General features: G+C 38.8%; 1 protein-coding gene across 1 annotated transcript in view; it reads left to right on the plus strand.

The window, feature by feature from the left end:
• Positions 1-22,559, plus strand: part of IQCH (IQ motif containing H) — a 229,793-nt gene that overhangs the window by 105,494 nt on the left and 101,740 nt on the right. Inside the window, 3 exon segments of the mRNA XM_070377335.1 lie at positions 4,060-4,611; positions 5,296-5,362; positions 19,256-19,339. Coding sequence (XP_070233436.1) covers positions 4,060-4,611; positions 5,296-5,362; positions 19,256-19,339 — 703 coding nt within the window.

Genomic DNA, 22,559 nt, shown 5'->3' on the forward strand with positions numbered 1-22,559 from the left:
GGATTCAAGATTGCAGGCAGAAATATCAATAACTTCAGATATGCAGATGACACCACCCTTATGGCAGAAAGCAAAGAAAAACTAAAGAGCGTCTTTATGAAGGTGAAAAAGGAGAGTGAAAAAGCTGGCATAAAACTCAACATTCTAAAAACTAAGATCATGGCATCTGGTCCCATAACTTCATGGCTAAAAATGGGGAAACAATGAAAACAGTGAGAGATCTTATTTTCTTGGGCTCTAAATTACCATGTAAGATGACTGCAGCCATAAAATTAAAAGATGCTTGCTCCTTGGAAGAAAAGCTATGACAAACCCAGACAGTATATTAAAAAACAGAGACATTACTTTGCTGACAAAAGTCCTTATAGTCAAAGCTATGATTTTTCCAGTGGTCATGTATGGATATGAAAGCTGGACAGTAAAAAAGGCTGCGTGCCAAAGAATTGATGCCTTTGAATTGTGGTTTTGGAGAAGACTCTTGAGAGTCCCTTGGACAGTGAGGAGATCAAGCCCGTCAATCCTAACAAAAATCAACCTTGAATATTCATTGGAAGGACTGATGCTGAAGCTGAAGCTCCAATACTTTGCCCATCTGATGCAAGGAGCCGACTCATTGGAAAAGACCCTGATGCTGGGAAAGATTGAAGGCAGGAGGAGAAGGGAATGACAGAGGATGAGATGGTTGGATGGCATCACCAACTCAATGGACATGGGTTTGAGCAAGCTCCAGGTAATGGCGAAGGACAGGGAAGCCTGCTGTGCTACAGTCCATGGGGTTGCAAAGAGTCGGACCTGACTCAGTGACTGAACAACAACATCCTGCCTTTCTGCTTGTTTTAGACTTTGAATTTTTTAATCTACATAACTGCTCCAAAAACTCTCAAAGTCACCTAGTTAGTAATTCCACTTTGGAAAAGAAGAAGAGAATTTCCAAGCTAGTTGACTCAGTTAGAACAGGATGCTAATAGTTAGGCCACAGCCACAGCTTTGGACTCTATGTGGGCTGATTAGTAAGGGCAGGCATCTCACAAAGGTGTGACTGGTGTCCTGAAAAGAACTAGGTGAGTATGCAGATGGCGCAATAGACAGCCATCCCTGCTAGAAGGAAGCAGTGTGGCTATTGAGTCAGTAGCACTGTATTGGTAGTACAACCCATCTTAAACAAAAGAGAGGAGAGAGAAAGAGTCTGGGAGGAGAAGAGTAAAGAGAGGAAAAAGAAAGGGAGAGAGAGAAGGAAAAGAAGAAAGGAAAGAGAGTGGGGGAGGGAAGGAGGGAGAGAATGAGGAAGGAAGGAGGAAAGAAAGCAACAAATAATTGTTGACAAGTTCATGGAGATAAATAGTCAGGGAAGAATAGCAGAAGGAACCAGAACCTGAAGCATGGCGTGACCTTTAATCAGGGCTCTTATTCCTAGCAGGCTGTGAAGCAGCTTTGTCTTTACCTGCTCAATGGATCTCACAATGCTGATGCACTGCTTTAATTTGGGAAGCCTTTCTCTTGAGAGACATGTCTTTTCTTGCTCTAAGTCTAAAGTGTTCCCAAGTGTGGCATTCTCCGTGACAGATGTACTACAGTTATGCTTTAGCTGACTCTAAACCCATAGCTTCCCTGTGCCTGAGTGGTCTATTTGATGTCCAAGAGTGTGTTTCCTTTGAGAGCGTGTCTTTACTGGAATATCATCCAAGAAGGTAGGGAGGTGTAATCCCTTTGTTCTAAAACAGCCCCTGTGCAATTCGGTCACCCCATTCCCACTGCACAGCTATTCTTTCAAAAGGTCTTAGATGCATTTGCTGCTGTATGTCAATGCCCTAGACCTACTCCCTGGAAGGGCACTGTCCAATAGAGGCTTGAGAGTCCACACCTTTCTAAACTTCTCCCAAGGTTGCTCCAATTTCACACGACTCATTGTAAAGAAAAGAAATTTCAAAACTAGTTTAACGTTAACAAGGAGACAAGACTTCCTGGTGAATCTTTCGTTCATAGCTGTGCTTCTTATAGGTATCTCAGGGTCTTGTTCACAAAATCAACCACGTAACTGGCAGGACCAGCCAGTTCTATACATCTGTGATTATTCTGCATGTCTGTTCCTCAGTGATGAAGTACTGCCATTCTTCTCTGAATTCTAACCTTCCCTCCATCTTCTTTCTTGAAGGAAGGCAGAAATGTAGCCAAGTGATCCCGCTTTTGGAACATGTGCCCCTTGTCTTCTACCAGGAGCTGAGCTCTTCCTGCCAGGGTTGATGTCTGCCGAAGGAGGCATTGCTTCTCTAACTCCCTCTTGCCCGTCCAAGGAAAAGGAATTTGTTTCCATCTACCAAATAGTTTGCATTCTCTTTTAGAGCCTTGATTAGCTCAGAAAGGGCTAGAGTCTTGGTAAAATGCTTTCTCCATTGTTCTTATGCCTATAATGACTCAGAAAGTATACAAAAGTTTGTTGCTATAAAAGTCTGCTTCAAAATTCAAGGAAAGTACCCCCTTTCAAACTTAACACTTGCTTTTCAGCATTTTTACTTGAGATGGCAGCCTAATTAATTATTCCACTGCCTGGAACCTTAAGAAAAGAAAAAGAATTGAAAGGTGATTTTTTTCCCCTTGTGTTTCCTTATTGTGGTTTTATTATAAATATATCTCTTGGCTTGCTTTTCTCTTACCTTTCTGCTTTGAATTTGTTAGTTAATATCAGTTAACATTTGTTTAGTAAAGACAAAGCATGAACAATTTAATGTAGTAATACTCAGCACAGTGCTGTGGAATAATAGTCATTGATAAATTAACTGGGTCTTTTTTCCTTTGTGTTTTGTGAAAATTCTTCAAAATGCAGAGAGCAATATAATCTATAATCTGGTAGAGATGGAGTTTATGCACCTGATTATGTTGACATATTGAAGACAATCTGTTCCTCAAATCCCTTAGCGAGAAGCAGTCAGCACAGTTAAGTTGATACCTCGTTGACTAACAAGAAGGCAGGACCTCAATCACCTACACCCCTCACACCTCAGGCCATAGTACTCATTTAGACCATGGGGCAGAATGTCTATTCTTCCAGTTCCATGGGTTTAAATAATGAAATGTAAGTAGTTTCATAGAAGACAGTGACACAAATTTCCTTTTCCTTTTTTCTGTTGTTTAAAGCAATGTACGTGTGACATATATTGCTTGTTGTCATCCAAATCTCTTCTTATTTTATTTTTAAAATAGCATTTGCTCAGTTTTTTTCATGCAGAAAAGTGTAAAGAATAAAAAACTGCCCAATAATCTCATTCTTAGAGAATGCCTCTTGACATTTAAAAATAAAAGTAATATGTTTTCATGACTTAAAACTCAATCAGTACCGATGGGAACAAAATGAAAAGCAAATATTTTTTGGTTTTAATTGTGAAATTTCAGATTCTGTCTGCCTGGGGACAGCTCCAGATATGTCCCTAAGAAGTGTCCAGATTTAAGAATAAAAGAACATGTGAAGATAAACCTTGAAAGTGGCAAGGGTGATAACATACAACATAATGCTTTTTATAAAACTAACTCCTGGATATTCAGAGAAGGTGACAGAAGAACTCCAAAATGCTGGAAAGCGCTGATCTGTTAGAAAAGTTCAGAACAGACAGGACAGCTTTGATGGGCTTATCTGAAAGTGTCGCAGAAACTGCAAAGAAAGGCTTCATTCTATTTTTCAGGATTGGTGGATAATTTATGAACAAGAAAACAGTGACATGCTTCCATTCATGCATGTGTGAAAAGTAAATCACAGAGATTATGGGGTCAGCTAACCGTATCAAAGTGAACTAAATGCCTGATTTTTACGTGATCAGTTTTCTTGATCAGTTTTACAACACTTTTGTAAGAATGGTTATAGCCTTGAGCAGCAACCTCTAAGATATTCTTCTGGCAATGAGTCTGAGGTTATATGACAGCAAGACTTTCCTATTACGACATGTATGATGTATGTATTAAATCAGAACTGTGATTCCTATCCTCCCATTCTCAGGTAATAAATGATAATGTGAGGGTGTGTGTTGACCATTCAGTTATTTCATCTCTGCCGACACTTTCCTTCCCCAGGCCATGAAAGCGACAGCACCTTCTAAGACCCAGAAATCACCGTGGGATTATGATTTTTTTATTTACAATGGTGTTGTAGACAAGACAGCCCCGGACTTCTTAGCTTTCAAGGAGCATTTCAGTTTGTCTTGGGGAAGTATTTTTTCTCTCTTGGAACACATCGAGAAGTTTCTCAAGGACTATGCGATACCAGAAGTCAAAATAAAAGCTAACAGTTTAGTAACTCTCCTTCCAGAGTTTGAGCTGAAGAATAAACTTACCAGATATGACCTTCTCTCAGTGTTAGAGAACCCAGTCGACATCCAAATGATGTTAAATCTTCCGGGACAGAGGTACAAGGGCCAGGATGGAAAGACAGAGGCTGCCATGAAGATCCAAGCCACGTGGAAATGCTACAAAGCAAGAAAATATTTCCTGTCTTATCGCCGGCAGAAGTGGGCATCAGGTGTCATTGCCATTGCGTGGCTATTACATTGCCATAAGACCCGGCTCAGGAAGCTTCTAAAGGAATCACGTGAGAGACACCTGGAGAATTTCCGCATCCGAGCCAAGGTACACAAGGCTGCCAGCTGTTAAGGCAGACCTCTTTTTCTAAACATTTCTCGCTTGAACGATTGCAGTAAGTTGTCTCTTTATCTTCCTTCTCTCTCTCCAACTCCCTACCCCCTCCACTCCCTTTAATGTACAATGCACAAACCCTACATTTGTCTCTATATCATATTTTAGCCCTAATAAGGAATCAGGCTTTTGTGCCTGCAAAGTCTGTTGCAATTTTTCTGTAGAAAAAAAAGTCCCTTCACTTTGACTATGGTAGTTCTGTCAGAAAATCAATGTTTTAACTGCATTACCTTTTCTCCCTATATATACCTCCTGGGCACTTTAATTTGCTAAAAAAAAAAATCCTCTCTTGTCTACATTGCTGTCACCACTTTGTCAGAAAGTATTTAAGTTTGCAGACAGCCTTTTAATTAGTGCTCACAATTTCATTTATGTTTGCTTTCTCTTTTTTTCATTCATATTCTGTTAATTAAGTGAGCTGCCTCTAATCTTCCCCTGCCAGTAGCATCATGTAGCCACCTAATTAAATTAATTGGGGAAGATGTTTTAAGTATGTAATTAAATCAATTAATATAATTTATGCCTGGCTTAACTGTACAGTGGAAAAACAGCTGAAGTTTGACTAGATGAATCCACTACAGCTTCCTGTCACTGATCAATGCTCTTCTTGATTTTTAGCATCTGGCAGCCAACTGGAATCGCATCAGGACCTCCAGGAGGACTATTATCCATATCCCATCATTAGGTATAACACTTTTGCCTGCAAATCTATCAGCAACCTCTATTACCCACCACATTATGGCTCCTTGATTGAGTTCAAGGAAGGCCCCTTGTTTTATTCAAATTGGTCTCGGCAGGAAAATGTTCTCGACATGATGAGAGTAATAACACAGGGCCCTCGCTCGAGACGGCGTTTAATTTGGGGATTAAGCAAATAAAGTCATTACGTGGGGGCTGCTATTCAGTGGAGAGGTGATTTGCTGTAATTCGCTTTCATCTGTATGAAATGAACTAAAAAGTTGTATTTTTTCCCCCTGAAATAACAGATAATGTTTTCGATCTTCTTTAATGATGGAAGAACACAGGCTTGTGTGCATTGTTGTTGTTACGCCAATAAGCCAGGATATTGCTTGTACACTGTTTTTAATCAAATGTGCAGTCAAAATGATAAGCTACATTCTCTGAAATTATTTAGTTCTAATTACGAGCAGATGGGATGCTTTATTTGCACCTAGGGCGCCTGAGCAAAAGGAAATGCTGTGTGAACAAGAATAATTAAGAAGTTGAATAGTGTTTTTTGCGCTTAAATAATCTGCAGTTTCATGTTAATTAGCACTAATGTAATTATTTAATTACATTTATGAATTGGGGGACTTAAAAGCTGTTGTCTGCAACACAGTAGTAAAATAGGTATGCCAAAATGATATTGGGAATTTCAGAAATGTGTATTGGAAGTTCCTTTAAAACATCAACTGCTGTCAAAATGTTTGGGATGTGTTTGCATCTTTGTTTTGTTTTGTTTTGCTTTTTATCTGTCGAGTGTGTTAAATTTCCTTGGTTGAGGCCAAATTTCCCAAGCTGACTTAATAGAGTTTTGACAAACAGTAAAACTCATTGAATCTTCATGTTACATATTAAGGCCTTTTAAGTACAGCAATGCATTAAGTGATCTATTGTAATGGAATTCTGGATTGCAATTTATTTGTGTATATGAGTTTGGGTACTTATGCATAGTATAGAAACTAACACATGAGAAGCAAAAAAATTTTAATAATTATGTAAATATAATTAAGATGATATGTTAAATTAATTAAATATTAGTAATAACAAAGTAATGTACACTTTCCTAGATTTTAAAGTATTTACATCTAAGTACTTGTAGAAAAGTTAAGAAAATACTTCAGTTGCATAGATACTTTTAGGTTAGATCTTTTTTCAAGACTCACGGAAGAAATCGGTTCCTTCCCGGGATGTAAGTGAGGTAAGACAGATCTGAATTTCATTCTAACTTAGGCTTTTGTTTTGGTGGGACTACTTTTGCACACAAAATTAGTTCACACACAGAAATTGCACTTGTAATTGATTACAACCAGAGAGGCTAATTGCAGACCCAATTAACTGGCTCGAGTCCTTAGAATAAGGTACAAAAGCCTTTCGCTTCTGCAACTAATTGTGGACCTGACCTGATATCATGTGGGAAATTTTGTCTTGCAGGCTCTATTTTATTCAGAACTATAAATAGAAATAAGACCCCCATGCTTTTAGTGTTGACAAGCACAAAGTTATTATAAACCCAATTTCACAAATTTCTTCCCTCCTGTACCCTACCTTCTGACTCTGCAGCCCCAAGCAGTCAGCCCTGCAGAAAAGCCTAATAGGAAACAAGCCTCCAAAGAGGTCAACTTATGAAAGTAACAGATATTAATATAAATTGGTTAATAAAATATAATTTTAAATGAAGCTGTCTTAAATTCCAAAGAGATTGCTGAATATAAATTAAGTAGTAGTCGAGAAGATCCCCTGGAGAAGGAAATGGCAACCCATTCCAGTATTCTTGCCTGGGAAATCCCGTGGACAGAGGGACCTGGTGGGTTACAGTCCATGGGGTGGCAAAAGAGTCTGACACAACTTAGGGACTAAAGAACAACAAAAATAACCTGGACAGAAACTATAACTAGAAGACATTATTTTAAATCTGATAGTAAAATTAGTTTTCTTCTAGATTACTCATGCTCAGTTTAAATACATACTAAATTTGAACATTTCCTTTATTGCAGTAGTTTTTGCTTGTTAACAACATAATAACCCATTTTAGGTGAGCAAGAAAAGTTGCTAATCATGTATTTTCTAAGAGATTAAGAATAAGCTCAGATATTTTTCTCAACTGAGTATTTAAAAAGCCCAATTTCAAATTTTCACAAGAGAATAATACTTGGGCTTTGATCATATTGTATTTGTTTCTAAAATTTATGCTTTAGGTTATGAAGTGACAGTGAACATTAAATTGGGTTTAAATAACTTAAACTGTCATCTGGTACCTATACCACAGGCATAGTTCTCAAACCATACCTGCTTTTTTTTTTTTTTTTAAACGATTCCTTTCCTTCCTTATTAGTTGCTCAGTAGTGTCTGACTCTGCAACCCCATGGACGGTAGCCTTCCAGGCCCCTTTGTTCATGGAGTTCTCCAGGCAAGAATACTGGAGTGGGTTGCTATTCCCTTATCCAGGGGATCTTCCTGACCCAGGGATCGAACCTGGGTCTCCTGCACTGCAAGCAGATTCTTTACTATCCGAGCTACCAATGATGATAACATACCTTTTTATTATATACACTTCCCCTGGGAATACTTAAAGAAGATTTCAGCTGGCCACAACATGCCTACTTTGTCACCTGCACTGGAGACTTATCTACATAATTTATGATAATAGAAGTATATGAAAGTGAAGCAATTTTTTCTCTAAATACATGCCCCCTCAATCTATTCAATATAGTAATTTAATTCCCGTAATTGAGAGGGATTCACTATTCAAAATCAGTTGGTAGGTGTGTAGGATTCAGGTACATATTTAATACAAGTTGCAGCCTTGTCCTCTGTTACTATTTCCGTAGGAGACTTCTAATCAGATCTGGTGTGGAATTAGCCCCAGAAATAATTATACCATGTGCCAACCAACTGGGCTTGCACTAACTTATTTAAAACCCCAAAATGAAAGCTTAGTAGCTGATAACTGCATAATATATTACAGTTGTAGGCATTTGGTTATTTGTGTATGCAGTGTTGCACGCACAGGAGTAATTGCATTCTCCAGACCCTAATCGCACAAAGGATGACCTCTCAGTAGTTTTGACCACAAAATATTTACCATGTATTTAAAAATCTATGGCTTGATGAGCATGAAGACAATTATACATTGCAGAGCCATTGCCTCTTTGAAAGGAGTTATGAGACATGACTTGCTGTTATATATTTTGGGAAGTACTCCCAGATGTAACAGAAAGTTTTAGCTATTTTTAACCAACAGGAGAGGTAGGATGTTGTTGATTAATTGTCCAAAGAAACAGACTGGCTTTGTAATTTTATAAGATGATGAAAAGAAAGTAATCCTTTCCAGGTTATATAGGCTCATCTCTTAATTGGATATTGCACATTTTTATCATTTTTATTAATGAAATATAACAGAATAATCTACTATGGTTCATAGCAGGAATAGAATACTAGGGTCTATTTTAAGTAAAATCTATCAGTCAAGCTAAGTAAGAACTGCAACAAAGAATCCTAATTCCTCTAGAAAAATCAGAGGTCTACATAAAACCTACAAACGAACTCTGCTTCCAGTTTCTTTGGCCAGGTTACTTCCTCCACTTTTAATTTAACCCCCGTGCTTCTTTATTACAGTGCGTCACTTGCTGCTACTCTTAAGCTCACTGGCATTTTAAAATATGTTAACATTAAATGAGATGTGCCGAGTGTGGGGTTCTGATACCATGAGCAGGTATATGAGGCTGCTGCCAACCAGTTAAACTCCCAGTGATGACCGTCCTCTGTCACTTCTCTTCCTCCTCTAAAATACAAATAGGGAATAATGTATTGAGGTGGGATTTCCCCTTTTCTCCATGTGGTCTTTTATTTCATTGCCTATTTAATGGCAAAAAGGAATGTATATAGTTCAGCCTCATTTTTTCCCATCTGTGCATTATTTCAGCAAATTATCCTTGAGGCTAACAGAATTCCTGGTCTCCAAGATACTCCAGTCCATAAAATTGTGGATCCTGTTACTTCAAGGCTCATGAAAATGTTTTTCTGTTGCTCTGTATTGTCACAAAAGCCTGAAGGATAGAGGTTCTAACTTTTATGCACAACTGCTATATCCCAAATGCTCATGAGACAGTTCCTTCCTAACCCCGCTCCTGTTTCACCAGAAGGTAAGAACTGTGCTCACTTTCATTTGTGATCAGGTTTGGGACCAGAGCCCAGAGGAGTATATCTCGAATCACATTTTTACTGTGCCTCTGAGCACATTGACCCTTTTCTACTTTCCCACTTCAAGCTGACAACTCAAAGACTCGATACATTTCTTCTGCTTTCACCTCAGGGCTGGGAAATCAGGACTTTCAGTCAAATCTTTGCAGCCTTCAAAGTGTATTTTGGCAAGAAGGATGGAATCCTCAGTTTAGTTATGATTCGGCCACACTAGATTTTTGAAACACATGTACTGCCAAGATCTTCCAGAGAGCAGTTCCCAGAAAATCCAGATCTTTGGGGATCAGGAATAAAGTATGCTTACAACTTTCAGATTTCTTTATAGCCCCAATTAAAATGAAAACATATTTCTGTTCATCCATGTTGTATTCATCCAAGTAACCCACATCAACATGCATTCACTGGTTAGATCAGGGTTGGCCCCATGACCTTGTAATATTAAATGGCCCATGTGGACTTGAGCTGTCTATCAGATGTTGTACCCTAAAATACAGAAACAGCATTCAGTTGGGTGTCAAGTGACATCAGTTCCTGGGCTCTGGATGAAATGATTAGTATTAGGATATGGTTCAAAGAAAGTCTTACTTACACTAAGATAAAATACATTTTTCATCTCCTTATCATAAAAAATAATAAGATTTTTGTTCAGTGGTCCTCAAATTTACACTTGTAAAGACCACTGAAGACCCTAGAGTGTTGGTTTATGTGGGTTATATCTGTCTATATCTACCACATTAGGAACGAAAACTGAGATACTTTAAAAACAGTTTATATTAAAATAGCAATAGTAAGCACATTACCAATGTTAACCTATGAAAACATATTTTTATTTTAAAAAGACCCTTTCTTTTCCAAAACAAACAAAAAAAATTTGGTGAGAAGAATGGCATTGGTTGACAAGTTTGCAAATCTCGTAATAGAAAGTAGTAGGATTCTCCTGTCTATTTCTGCATCCAGTCTGTTGCAATATACTGTTTTGGTTTAAGCATATGAAGAAAACCTGGCCTCACACAGATAAGTATTTGGAAAAGGGAGGAATACTTTTTATATTTTATAGCCTTTTCAGATAACTGTGTAGACTCTACTTTGATTTTATATCAAAACTCAACAGTGATTATTTTTAAGATTTACTTTCAATGTGGAATCTGAAATCAATGAACTTATATTTTGTGGCAGGATAATACTGAAAAGGGGAAATGTCATCTTAGTATTATTTTGAAAAGAGTTTTAACCTTCCAGGCCTCCTGTCCCCCAGGTCCCCAGACCACGCTTTGAGAATCACTAACTTTAGTTGGATACAGTGCTATGCCAGTCACTGACAAAAAGTTTGAATAAGAAAAAGTTTTCACTCTTGAGGGAAAGGCTTTCAGCACCGTACAGAATCCATTTGGCCAGTTTGGTTCGAGAATGTTTTCAAAACTCAGCAAAGATTTGAGTACCTCCTATGTTTCTTGTGTGTACCTCATCACAAATTTCTCTAATTTCCCTCTGAAGCCCCCCAAAACAGTTTTTTAACCTGTTTTTTGTTTGTTTTTGCTTTGTTTTTATTTTGGCTGCACTGGGTCTTTGTTGTGGGGCATGGGCTTTCTCTAGTTGCAGAGCTGAGACTTCTCAAGTTGCAGCATGTGGCTGAGTTGCCCTGCCGCATATAGGATCTTAGTTCCCTGACCAGGAATCAAACCTACATCCCCTGCAGTGGAAGGCAGATTCTTAACCACTGGACCTCCAGGGTAATCCCAACCCTCAGCTTTATTTTCATCAAATTGGCACTGGATGGACCATACACATAACCCAGACAGGCCTCCCTCTTGCTGAATCTTATCTCCTACCTCAGTATCCTGTGCTTTCACACTTGCACAAGTAAGTAAAATCAGGGTATAACCATAATGTCTAGATCACATTTCTCTAGATGACTGCAGGATGTTGATGTGCAATCATTTGTAAAGTATGTTCCGTGTTCCCTAAATTTTTATTATTAGATTCCAAAGTTTCGCTAATGTTTAACTTGTTATGAATTGGAACAATTCAAGATGATTTCTATAATAATGCCACCCTCACTCAGCTTGCATCTTATATGCTTTCTTGAGTGGAAGAGAAAGGGATAGAGTTAAAGCTACTGCTTTTGTAACCCTGCGAATGCCCTTTGGAGTGTGTGATGCATTTGAACATTGCCTGTGATGGGTTTCCAAATGGGAAAAAGGTTGAGAACCACTGCTCCAGTTCATCAGACTGAGACATGGGTGACTCCCACCTCAGGTCAGAATGACGGGATGAATGACAACTGTGTAGTAACTGGAAATTTGTTATTAACCCCTTCTCTGCCTTAGGTACAATTGTATGGTATAGGACTTGGAGACAAAATAAAGTAGGAGTCAACCACCGAGTAATAAGCAGGGTTCAAGAATACTTGATTTTACTGCAATAGTAGGGGCCTGTTACAAAGGCACCCACAGTCCCAAGGAGTCATGGCCTCTTAGCATGGCCTTGCTCATGTTCTTGGGTCTCTGCAGTTGCTGTAAAGGAAAAGTCAATCCTAGCAGGACTAGTTTACTGGGTTGCAAACAGGCAATTAGCATCATCTGATAGGAGTTTGTGTCGGGGTGAAGACAGGGATGGGAAAGAAGACGAGGGCAGAAATTAAGATGGAGAAATGATAGCCAGTAACCCTTAATGGGCATCCTTGGTTCCATAGAAGACCAAAAGTATGGTAGTTGGAAAACTTCAGAGGGACACATTCAGGTACCATTTTTCAATATGAAGCAGAGACAATAATATTTTGAGGAAAGATGGAATACTTTATCAAACTATGAATACATTGCAGGTGATGAGGATGGCATAAGGAAAGAATCTGTATTCCTCTCTATGGTTGTAAGGAAGAGAGTGTGTACCTTTATGCGAGTGCTGTTTTAGTCTATGCTGATAAGGACCTAGAGAAAGCTACAAATCCACTTACCATTCCTTGAGTTCCCCAGAAATTCTCCAGATCAGAGAACCCAACTTCATGAGTGTTGAAAGGAGAGGAGGGAGTGATGAAAACACAATAGAGAAAGGGCTAAGAACATATTCCCCAAAACATCAGCAACAAAAAAAATAAAAAATAAAAAAAAAAAAAATAAAATTTTATCAAAAAAATAAATAAATAAAAGACAGATTCTTTGAGTAGGCTCTTCAGGCACATTTCCTTGGCTCATTTGATTGGGAGTATCACAACGTTCCTGTTCTGATGGAGCTTACAGTCTGGCTAACGGAGCCAGAGTGATGCAGGGGGAAGGAGTGATGTACCACAAACAAGTAAACAAGCTAGCAAATGAAAATGTAATGACAAAATGAGAAAAGTGGTGAAGACAGCGTGTGAGAGAATGATAGTAAGGGAAGACTGAGAACCTTCTTAGAAAAGGGAAGTCAGGTCTATCTGACAGCAATTAGGGTCGATCAGCTCCATAAGCTAGAAGAGCAGTATTTTGATAGCCCAAGTAATTTGTGCATGTTATAACAATGATTTCCCTACATTTAAGTAGAGCTCCTTTAGAGAATTTAAGTCTGGCTCAGCTGAGGTTAGGAAAAATAATAGTAACAACAATGATACTTATTGAGTGCTTATTCTGAGCTCTAATTAGGGATCTCAATCCCCCATCACCCATCTTTCAGTTAGAGGTGAAAGAGGAGTACACTGTCTGGAGAGTGTTCTTACTGGGAGTAAGGGAAAGTAGACAGTCATAATAGTTTTCTATTGCCCTCTGACCAGTCACCACAGCTTACTGGCTGTTGTTGTTGTTGTTCAGTCACTCAGTTGTGCTTGACTCTTTGTGACCCCATGGACTGCAGCCTGCCAGGATTCCCTGCCCTTCACTATTCTCCCAGCATTTGCTCAAACTCTTGTCCATTGAGTCGATGATGCCATCAACCATCTTATCCTCTGTCACCTGCTTCTCCTCCTACCCTCAATCTTTCCCAGCATCAGGGTCTTTTCCAATGAGTCGGCTCTTCACATCAGGTGGCCAAAGTATTGGAGCTTCGGCGTCAGCATCAGTCCTTCCAATGTATATTCAGGACTCCTTTCCTTTAGGTTTGACTGGTTTGATCTGCTTGTAGTCCAAGGGACTCTCAAGACTTCTCCAGCACCACAATTCAAAAGCATCAATTGTTTGGTGCTCAGCCCTCTTTATGGTCCAACTCTGACAACTGTGCATGACTATTGGAAAGCCATGGCCTTGACTATGTGGACCATTGTCAGCAAAGTGATGTCTCTCCTTTTTAATACACTGTATAGGTTTGTCATAGCTTTTCTTACAAGGAGCAACTGTCTTTGCATTTCATGACTGCAGTCACCATCTGCAGTGATTTTGGAGCCCAAGAAAATAAAATCTGTCACTCTCTCTACTTTTTTTTCATCTGTCTGCCATGAAGTGATGGGACCAGAAAAAGAAATGCAAAAAAAAGAAAAAGAAATGCAAAAAAGCAAAATGGCTGTCTGAGGAGGCCTTACGAGTAGCTGTGAAAAGAAGAGAAGTGAAAAGCAAAGGAGAAAAGGAAAGATATACCCATTTGAATACAGAGTTCCAAAGAATAGCAAGAAGAGATAAGAAAGCCCTCCTCAGGGATCAGTGCAAAGAAACAGAGGAAAACAATAGAATGGGAAAGACTAGAGATCTCTTCAAGAAAATTAGAAATACCAAGGGAACCGTTCATGCAAAGATGGGCTCAATAAAGGACAGAAATGGTATGGACCTAACAGAAGCAGAAGACATTAAGAAGAGGTGGCAAGAATACACAGAAGAAGTGTGCAAAAAAGATCTTCACGACCCAGATAATCACGATGGTGTGATCACTCACCTAGAGCCAGACATCCTGGAATGTGAAGTCAAGTGGGTCTTAGGAAGCATCACTATGAACGAAGCTAGTGGAGGTAATGGATTTTCAGTTGAGCTATTTCAAATCCTAAAAGATGATGCTGTGAAAGTGCTGCACGCAATATGCCAGCAAATTTGGAAAACTCAGGACTGGCCACAGGACTGGAAAAGGTCAGTTTTCATTCCAATCCCAAAGAAAGGCAATGCCAAAGAATGTTCAAACTACCACACGATAATACTTATCTCACACACTAGTGAAGTAATGCTCAAAATTCTCCAAGCCAGGCTTCAGCAATACATGAACCGTGAACTTCCAGATGTTCAAGCTGGTTTTAGAAAAGGCAGAGGAACCAGAGATCAAATTGCCAACATCCGCTGGATCATGGAAAAAGCAAGAGAGTTCCAGAAAAACATCTATTTCTGCTCTTTATTGACCATGCCAAAACCTTTGATTGTGTGCATCACAATAAACTATGGAAAATTCTGAAAGAGACAAGAATACCAGACCACCTGATCTGCCTCTTGAGAAGTCTGTATGCAGGTCAGGAAACAAGAGTTAGAACTGGACATGGAACAACAGACTGGTTCCAAATAGGAAAAAGAGTACATCAAGGCTGTATGCTGTCACCCTGCTTATTTAACTTATATGCAGAGTACATCATGAGAAACACTGGGCTGGATGAAGCACAAGCTGGAATCGAGGTTGCCGGGAGAAATATCAATAAGCTCAGAAATGCAGATGACACCACCCTTATGGCACAAAGTGAAGAAAAACTAAAGAGCCTCTTGATGAAAGTGAAAGAGGAGAGTGAAAAAGTTGGCTTAAAGCTCAACATTCAGAAAACTAAGATCATGGCATCTGGTCCCATCACTTCATGGGAAATAGATGGGGAAACAGTGGCAGACTTTATTTTGTGGGGCTCCAAAATCACTACAGATGGTGACTGCAGCCATGAAATTAAAAGATGCTTACTCCTTGGAAGAAAAGTTATGACCAACCTAGACAGCATATTAAAAAACAGAGATATTACTTTGTCAACAAAGGTCCATCTAGTCAAGGCTATGGTTTTTCCAGTGGTCATGTATGGATGTGAGAACTGGACTATAAAGAAAGCTGAGCGCCGAAGAATTGATGCTTTTGAACCATGATGTTGGAAAAGACTCTTGAGAGTCCCTTGGACTGCACGGAGATCCAACCAGTTCATCATAAAGGAAAGCAACCCTGAATATTCATTGGAAGGACTGATATTGAAGCTGAAACTCCAATACTTTGGCCACCTGATGCAAAGAGCTGACTCATTAGCTGACCCTAATGCTGGGAAAGATTGAAGGCAGGAGGAGAAGGGGACGACAGAGGATGAGATGGGTGGATGGCATCACCGACTCAAAGGCCATGAATTTGAGTAAACTCCAGGAGTTGGTGATTGATAGGGAGGCCTTGTATGCTGCAGTCCATGAGGTCGCAAAGAGTCAGACCCAACTGAGCAACTGAAGTGAACTGAACTGATGGGACCAGATCCCATGATCTTAGTTTTTAGAATGTTGAGTTTTAAGCCAGTTTTTTCACTCTGCTCTTTCAGCTTCATCAAGAGTCTCTTTAGTTCCTCTTCACTTTCTGCCATAAGGGTGGTGTCATCTGCACATCTGACGTTATTGATATTTCTCCCAGCAATCTTGATTCCAGCTTGTGCTTCATCCAGCCCAGCATTTCTCATGATGTACTCTGCATATAAGTTAAATAAGCAGGGTGACAATATACAGCCTTGACGTACTCCTTTCCCAATCTAGAACCAGTCCGTTTTTCCATGTCTGGTTCTAACTGTTGCTTCTTGACCTGTGTACAGGTTTCTCAAGAGGCAGGTAAGGTGGTCCGGTATTCCCATATTTTTAAGAATCTTTGACAGTTATTGTTTCCACAGTTTACTGGCTAAAACAATACAAATTTGTTGCTTCATAGTAATAATTCTGTAGTTCAGAAGTGTGAAAGGAGCTAAAATCAGGGTGTGTGCAGGGCTGCATTCCCTCAGAGGCTCTAGGGAAGGATGTTTTCTGACCCTTTCCAGCTTCTGGAAGCCACTCGCAATGTAATGGACAAGGAAAGGCCATGGCCCACTTCCTGCATCTTTAAAGCCAGCAACGTGGCTTCTCTGTGCCTTTCTTCTGTAGGCACCTCTGCTCTAACTCTGCTCTGCCACCTCCCTCTTCCACCGTTAAGGTCCTTGTGATGGCATTGGGTCCAGCCAAATAATCTGGGAGAATCTCCTTATTTTAAGGTCAGCTGATTAGAAATCTTTATTCCATTTGCAGCTTTATTTCCCCTTTGCCATGTAACCTAGCATATTCCCAGGTTCTGGGGATTAGCACGGGGACAGCTTTGGAGGCCATTATTCTGCCTGACATAGCAACTGAAAATAAAAGTGAGAAAACTGGCAAAAGCTCTTTGTCCCTCTGGCGTTCTCTCCTCACACTGGGAGTCTTGTCTTCTCTCTCACTTGACACAAGCACATTTGTCACAAGAGTTAAAGATGTGGTATCTGAACTATATAATAATTTGTAAGTGTATGTTACCTTGGAAAAGAGACAAGGGACTTACCCGAGTTTCCGTATCTGTAATGAAGAGGGTTGAAGTACAAGATTTCTCAAAACTTCTCTGGTGTTTCTAGTCGCACCTTTGACATATCCATGACTTCGTAGATTGTATTCCAAAGTATGATGTTTCATTGCCACTGGCCATGTCTCCTGAACTCCTCAGGCCCACAACATCCATGCTGACAGTTTCCTGGTTAAGTCACTATTGTATTTAATATATGCTGCCCACATCGATGAGGTCTTTTCACCCAGGTGTCAACGTGGGTACTTTGTGGATGTACAAAACCTAAGAAATCTGACTTTTAAAAAAATTGACTCCTAACTTCTGCTCTGCTGATGGAAGTGTGCCTTGCACTGTATCTTGCCCATGTGGAATGATCTGTTGCTGTGGCAGAATTTGTTTTTGCTGTTACAAGCTTTGGAAGTCCTAAAAGCTTGTAATTTTAAAATACCTTCTGTTTACACAGTAACTTACAGTTTACAAAATATCTTCCTATCAGTTGCTCCATATGATCCTCTGTAACAATGCCCTGAGATTGTTAATATACGGTTCTGTAATATGGGTGCATTTGTAGGGTTAACTGAGTAAGCATTTATCATAATCCTGCATGACACTCTATGTGCTCCTTGATCAGGGTAACAAAGGTACTGAGTAATTTGTTGGAAAACTGACCTCAAGTAATTGATCGAAACACGGACTTCCTCACATGCTGCATATGTGGCAAGAACATGATCAGACATCCTTTATATTTTAAATTGGACATCATTTTAATGAGCCATCTCACACTGCCTTTTATCTTTCTTTTGAAAGGAAATGCATTCGTAGAATGCTCTCAGGCACTTTTCTTAATCATACTTTATTCTCTAGGCATTTTCCTGCCTTCTTATAGTCTTGATAGATGATATTCACATCTTCTTAAACATTTATCTGAGTATAGACAGAATTATACATATGCAAAATCCCAAGAGTTACATTATTGCAACTGCACATCAAGGTAGCATTGTTTGTAGCTGTATGTATTAACTTTCATATGTGGAAGAGTTCCCCAAATTATTTTAGAAATTAATAATTTTTCAAAAATAATTCAAACAGCCCTCTTGTCCTTCTGCCTTTTTACTTCTTAAGCTCATCTGCATAAAGCTAAAGGGAGACTTTTAGATGAATTGTAAACTCATTTAATTTCCAAACGTTGTCTAGTGTTTAAACACTAACATCAAAGCAAAGAGCCAATTATCAGAGTTCATTTGATCTGAAGCCCTGTTGCCTGAATTGCTATAGTTTTCCTTATGCTGAAAAGGAAATCTGTCACATCTCGAAGATGTAGTATTTAAAACCACTTTATCTACAGCAGTTTAACTTGAAACATGTGTTTGGGCTCACTAACCACAAGGAGGCATTGAAGCATCTCTTCAAAATGTGAAAAGCAATTTTATTATTGTTTTAAAAGTTACACCTACAGTTGCTGAAATTTGTATAAACAATTATGCATATTTGTGAGTGCATGCCTTTTAAGTTCGTGTTTTGATCCACTTTTTAATTTTAACCCCTGAAGTAGCAGGAATTTTTCCTGCTGTAGAAGATTTTGGGACAATAATTCACATGTGTTTTCCTTCTGCCGTTCCAATGGACACAAAAGAAATGGTGGGGCTTTCATTAGTACTGACAAAGTACCTACATTAACCTCTATTGCCCTTTAAAGTTAAAGTCCTTTTGACTGTGTGAGCAGAAGCATATTTCTTTAGTATTTAGAGTTATTTAAATACATAGTTGCAACAGCAAGGGTTTTGTCTGAAATCGGAGTATCAGTTGAGAATGATTCCAGGACACACTTCAAAATGTCACATCAGATGCATGGGTTGAAAAGGCAAAATATTTTTAAAATCTGAGCATAATGTTCTTACATGCTCTTTTAAACATTTGTGTTAAATTGCCAAAATTTCCCCATGTTTCCGTGATCCTGATTCCCAGCAGCTTTGTTGGTATTGAAAAATATGAACCTCTCTGTTGCAGAATATGCTGCCTAGCACATCTTCCAGAGTAGTGCTTAATCCCTTGAGGAGCAAGGACCTCGTTCTTAGGAGTTGGATTGTTTCTGCAAGATGCTTCAGAGACAGTTCTTTTCTGGAAATGTGGACCATGACACTGAAATCCTCATGTGCCATTTTACCATAGTGACTTGCTCTTTCTGAATTTTGACATCTGGTTTGCCTTTTAGGTTATTCCCAGCCTGTGCGACAAAATATTGCCGATTTCAACACAGAGCAGAACACGCAGCTGGGGAGGCTGTGTGACATCTTAGGTATAGTAAATACTTTTATACAAATGGCTCTTCAGGATGTTTATCAATGAATGTTGATTAAATGTTTTTGTTTTCACTCTACAAAGAAAAGGCTTGTAAAAGGCTTCTTTGAAAAGTACTTCTACTTGTAGGGCAATTGAATGTTTCATTTTAAAGAACATATTTATAGTGAAGTCAACTTGAATAAACAAGTGACATTTTAACCAATATACTTGGGTAATTTTCTAATTCTCTTTGCTGCAGGATTGAATAAGGATTTCTCTCCTATAGCCCCAACTCTTCTTCTTTTACTGAATCTGGCAGTGAAGAAAGTCAATGTTTTATATCTGTGTCAATATTGTCTATTATATTATGAGGAATGAGTGGAGGTATCAGAACTGCGGTTTTGTACATTCTGTTTTCATTATAAGAATAAGAGGGGAATGAATATAGATTTAAAAGAAGCTTCTATTTAAATATATTGGAGAAGGCAATGGCACCCCACTCCAGTACTCTTGCTTGGAAAATCCCATGGATGGAAGAGCCTGGTGGGCTGCAGTCCATGGGGTCACTAAGAGTCAGACATGACTGAGCGACTTCACTTTCACTTTTCACTTTCATGCATTGGAGAAGGAAACGGCAACCTACTCCAGTGTTCTTGCCTGGAGAATCCCAGGGATGGGGGAACCTGATGGGCTCCCGTTTATGGGGTCACACAGAGTTGGACACGACTGAAGCGACTTGGCAGTAGCAGCAGCAGTATCTAGCTATGAGACAACAGAAAGTGCCTAGTGAAGGGAATTCTTAGAAACACAGACCTTGAGTGATAGACACATCTTTGTAAAAGTCGAGTTCTAGTACTGGTTTGGTCAGTTTTAAATCAGACACCAACCTGGGGCCCAGAAAGAAGGATACAAGAATGTTATGGCTTTGTTTGACACTGTTTGAAATGAGGTTTAATGAATAAAGGTTTCAAAGCCTAAGCAATAATGTTGAATCAGTAGGGGAGATCCTGGCCAGAAATTCAGGGTTAAACAAAAAACTAGCCTTTTTTTTTTTTTTTTTTTACTAAGTTTCCAAGTAAGAACTTCTTAGTATTGCTAAAATATAATCGCTTTGGCCCTTATTTAAGCAAAACAAGGAAGAATTTTAAATTATCAATGACCAACTTAGCTGGCTCCCTGGAATGACACACTTTACATGATTCATATATATTTCAGCATCATTATTATTTTATAAATGCCATTTGGTAACAAAAATACATCAGTACTAGAAATTTACAGTGTCCTAAAATAATAATAGGGTAATTGCTTTAATCTATTATCTAGGCACTAATATTGTTTTTCAGCCTTACAAAAATTATTTTAATGACTTAGGATTGATTTGTTAGTGCTGAGCTATTTCAACTAAAAAACTGACTGGGTGGAAACCACTGAAGTGCAGCAGAGGGCAGGCTTTGCTCTAATTTATTTGATTAATTTTTTTCTTTAGCTTTTTATATACCCTTCTGTATATTTATAGCCCAAACCATCAGCAAAAATTTCTTTACCAAGGAGTCTCTTTATTAGAGAAAACTTAAACATATTAGGCTTCTATTTTAAATAACTCAGTAATTCAGTCTATGTCTACCCGCAGTGGAAAAGTTTGCTAATATGAACCTTTCTGAGAAGTTAGAACCAAATGCCTTTTCTTTGTATACCATCTTCATGACATAACAATGCAATCCGAAAACCCCTTCAAGAGAAGTAATAAAAGTTTAGAGAGAAATGAGAAGATAGGAAAAGTCCTTGCTTGTGAAATAAAAATATAAAGAAACTAGGAAAATAAGTGGTAATTTGTGGAAGAATCAGTGATTTCATTTTTTAAATTCTGTTAATTCCTAGTAAAAGGTGTTGATTTTTCTGCTTATTCAGGGGGAACAAAGCTATTCTGATCACACATTAAGACTTGTTCAGATATTGGCTGTAAAGTCAGGGTATCAGGTGGGGAGACCTCAGTGGCTAATGTTTTCAACTTCTAGATGAGTTTAAGCAAGAGAGTGACTGATCCTGACTATTGACTAGCAATCAAAACAATTTCATCTTCTCATTAATTCCTTTCCAAAATCACCAATTAATTTTGAATATTTGTCGATCCACAGTCAAACTGGATAATACTGGATATTACTGTTAGTGATATAACATTCCTTTGCCCAAAATGAGCAGGAAAGGTAAAATTAACAACATGATTTCTTATTATTTGTAACCCAGAAATTTCTTCCCAAGAAAAATTTAGTTTTCTTCTGCTATGGAATCTTTATTATTTTTGTTTGTTTTTGTGTCCTTTTTTTATACTTAAAAACCCCCACTAGTTTGGTTTTAAAAACTACTAGTGTGATAAGATACTAGACTTCTATTGAAAACACAAGATTTGTGATTACTAATTTGATCATTCAACAGTTGAATACAAGTTTTGTAACTGCTGTCTCCTCGGTTAATTTATTTTGAGGCTCATGTGGCAATGTGCTTTCGACATTAAGTAGGAGCCACTTAAGTATTTACATTTATGGAGCACTTACTCTGGGCCCACCTCTGGTCCAGCTCAGAAGACACTGCTTCTAGCCACAAAATGCTCTTTTCCAGAACAGATTTCTCCTGCATGCTGTGAATCTCACTATTGTGTATGACTTTCAACTTCCTGAATCTCTCCATTCTCCCAGATCCCTTTGGTCAACTCACAAATATTTATTGAGTGACTCCTGCACACTTGACATTATACCAGGGCATGGGGGATTTTTTTTAAAAGCATACACCTTACCTTTAAAGAGTCTGGAGAGCCAAGATCAAAGGATTTGGAACAACAAGATAGAACAGCAGAGGACACTACTTCATCGTGTTACGTCTTCAGGCACTGATGAAAAGGAGTGCAAGTGTGGAAGGCGAGGTGTAGAATCACTCTTAGCTGGCCTAGTCAGGGTGGACTTAGGGGCAGATTGGTGCATCTGTATTGTTAGTTGAGCACTTATTATGTGCTGGATACTGCACCAGGTGCATTACGTGAGTGTGTGTGTGTTTGTATATGTATGTATGTGTGTGTGTGTGCGTGTGTGTGTTTATTCTTTCATTTCATACTCTCCCAGACTCTGTGCCCTGGGTGATTTGATTCTCTATTTACAAAGGAAGAAACCAATGCTTAGAAAGATTAAATAATGTACTCCAGCCTGCATGCAGCTGAGCAAGAATTTAATCAGTCTGTGCTCTGT

Source organism: Bos mutus, chromosome 10, assembly GCF_027580195.1.
Source record: "Bos mutus isolate GX-2022 chromosome 10, NWIPB_WYAK_1.1, whole genome shotgun sequence".
In the NCBI taxonomy this organism is placed as follows: domain Eukaryota; kingdom Metazoa; phylum Chordata; class Mammalia; order Artiodactyla; family Bovidae; genus Bos; species Bos mutus.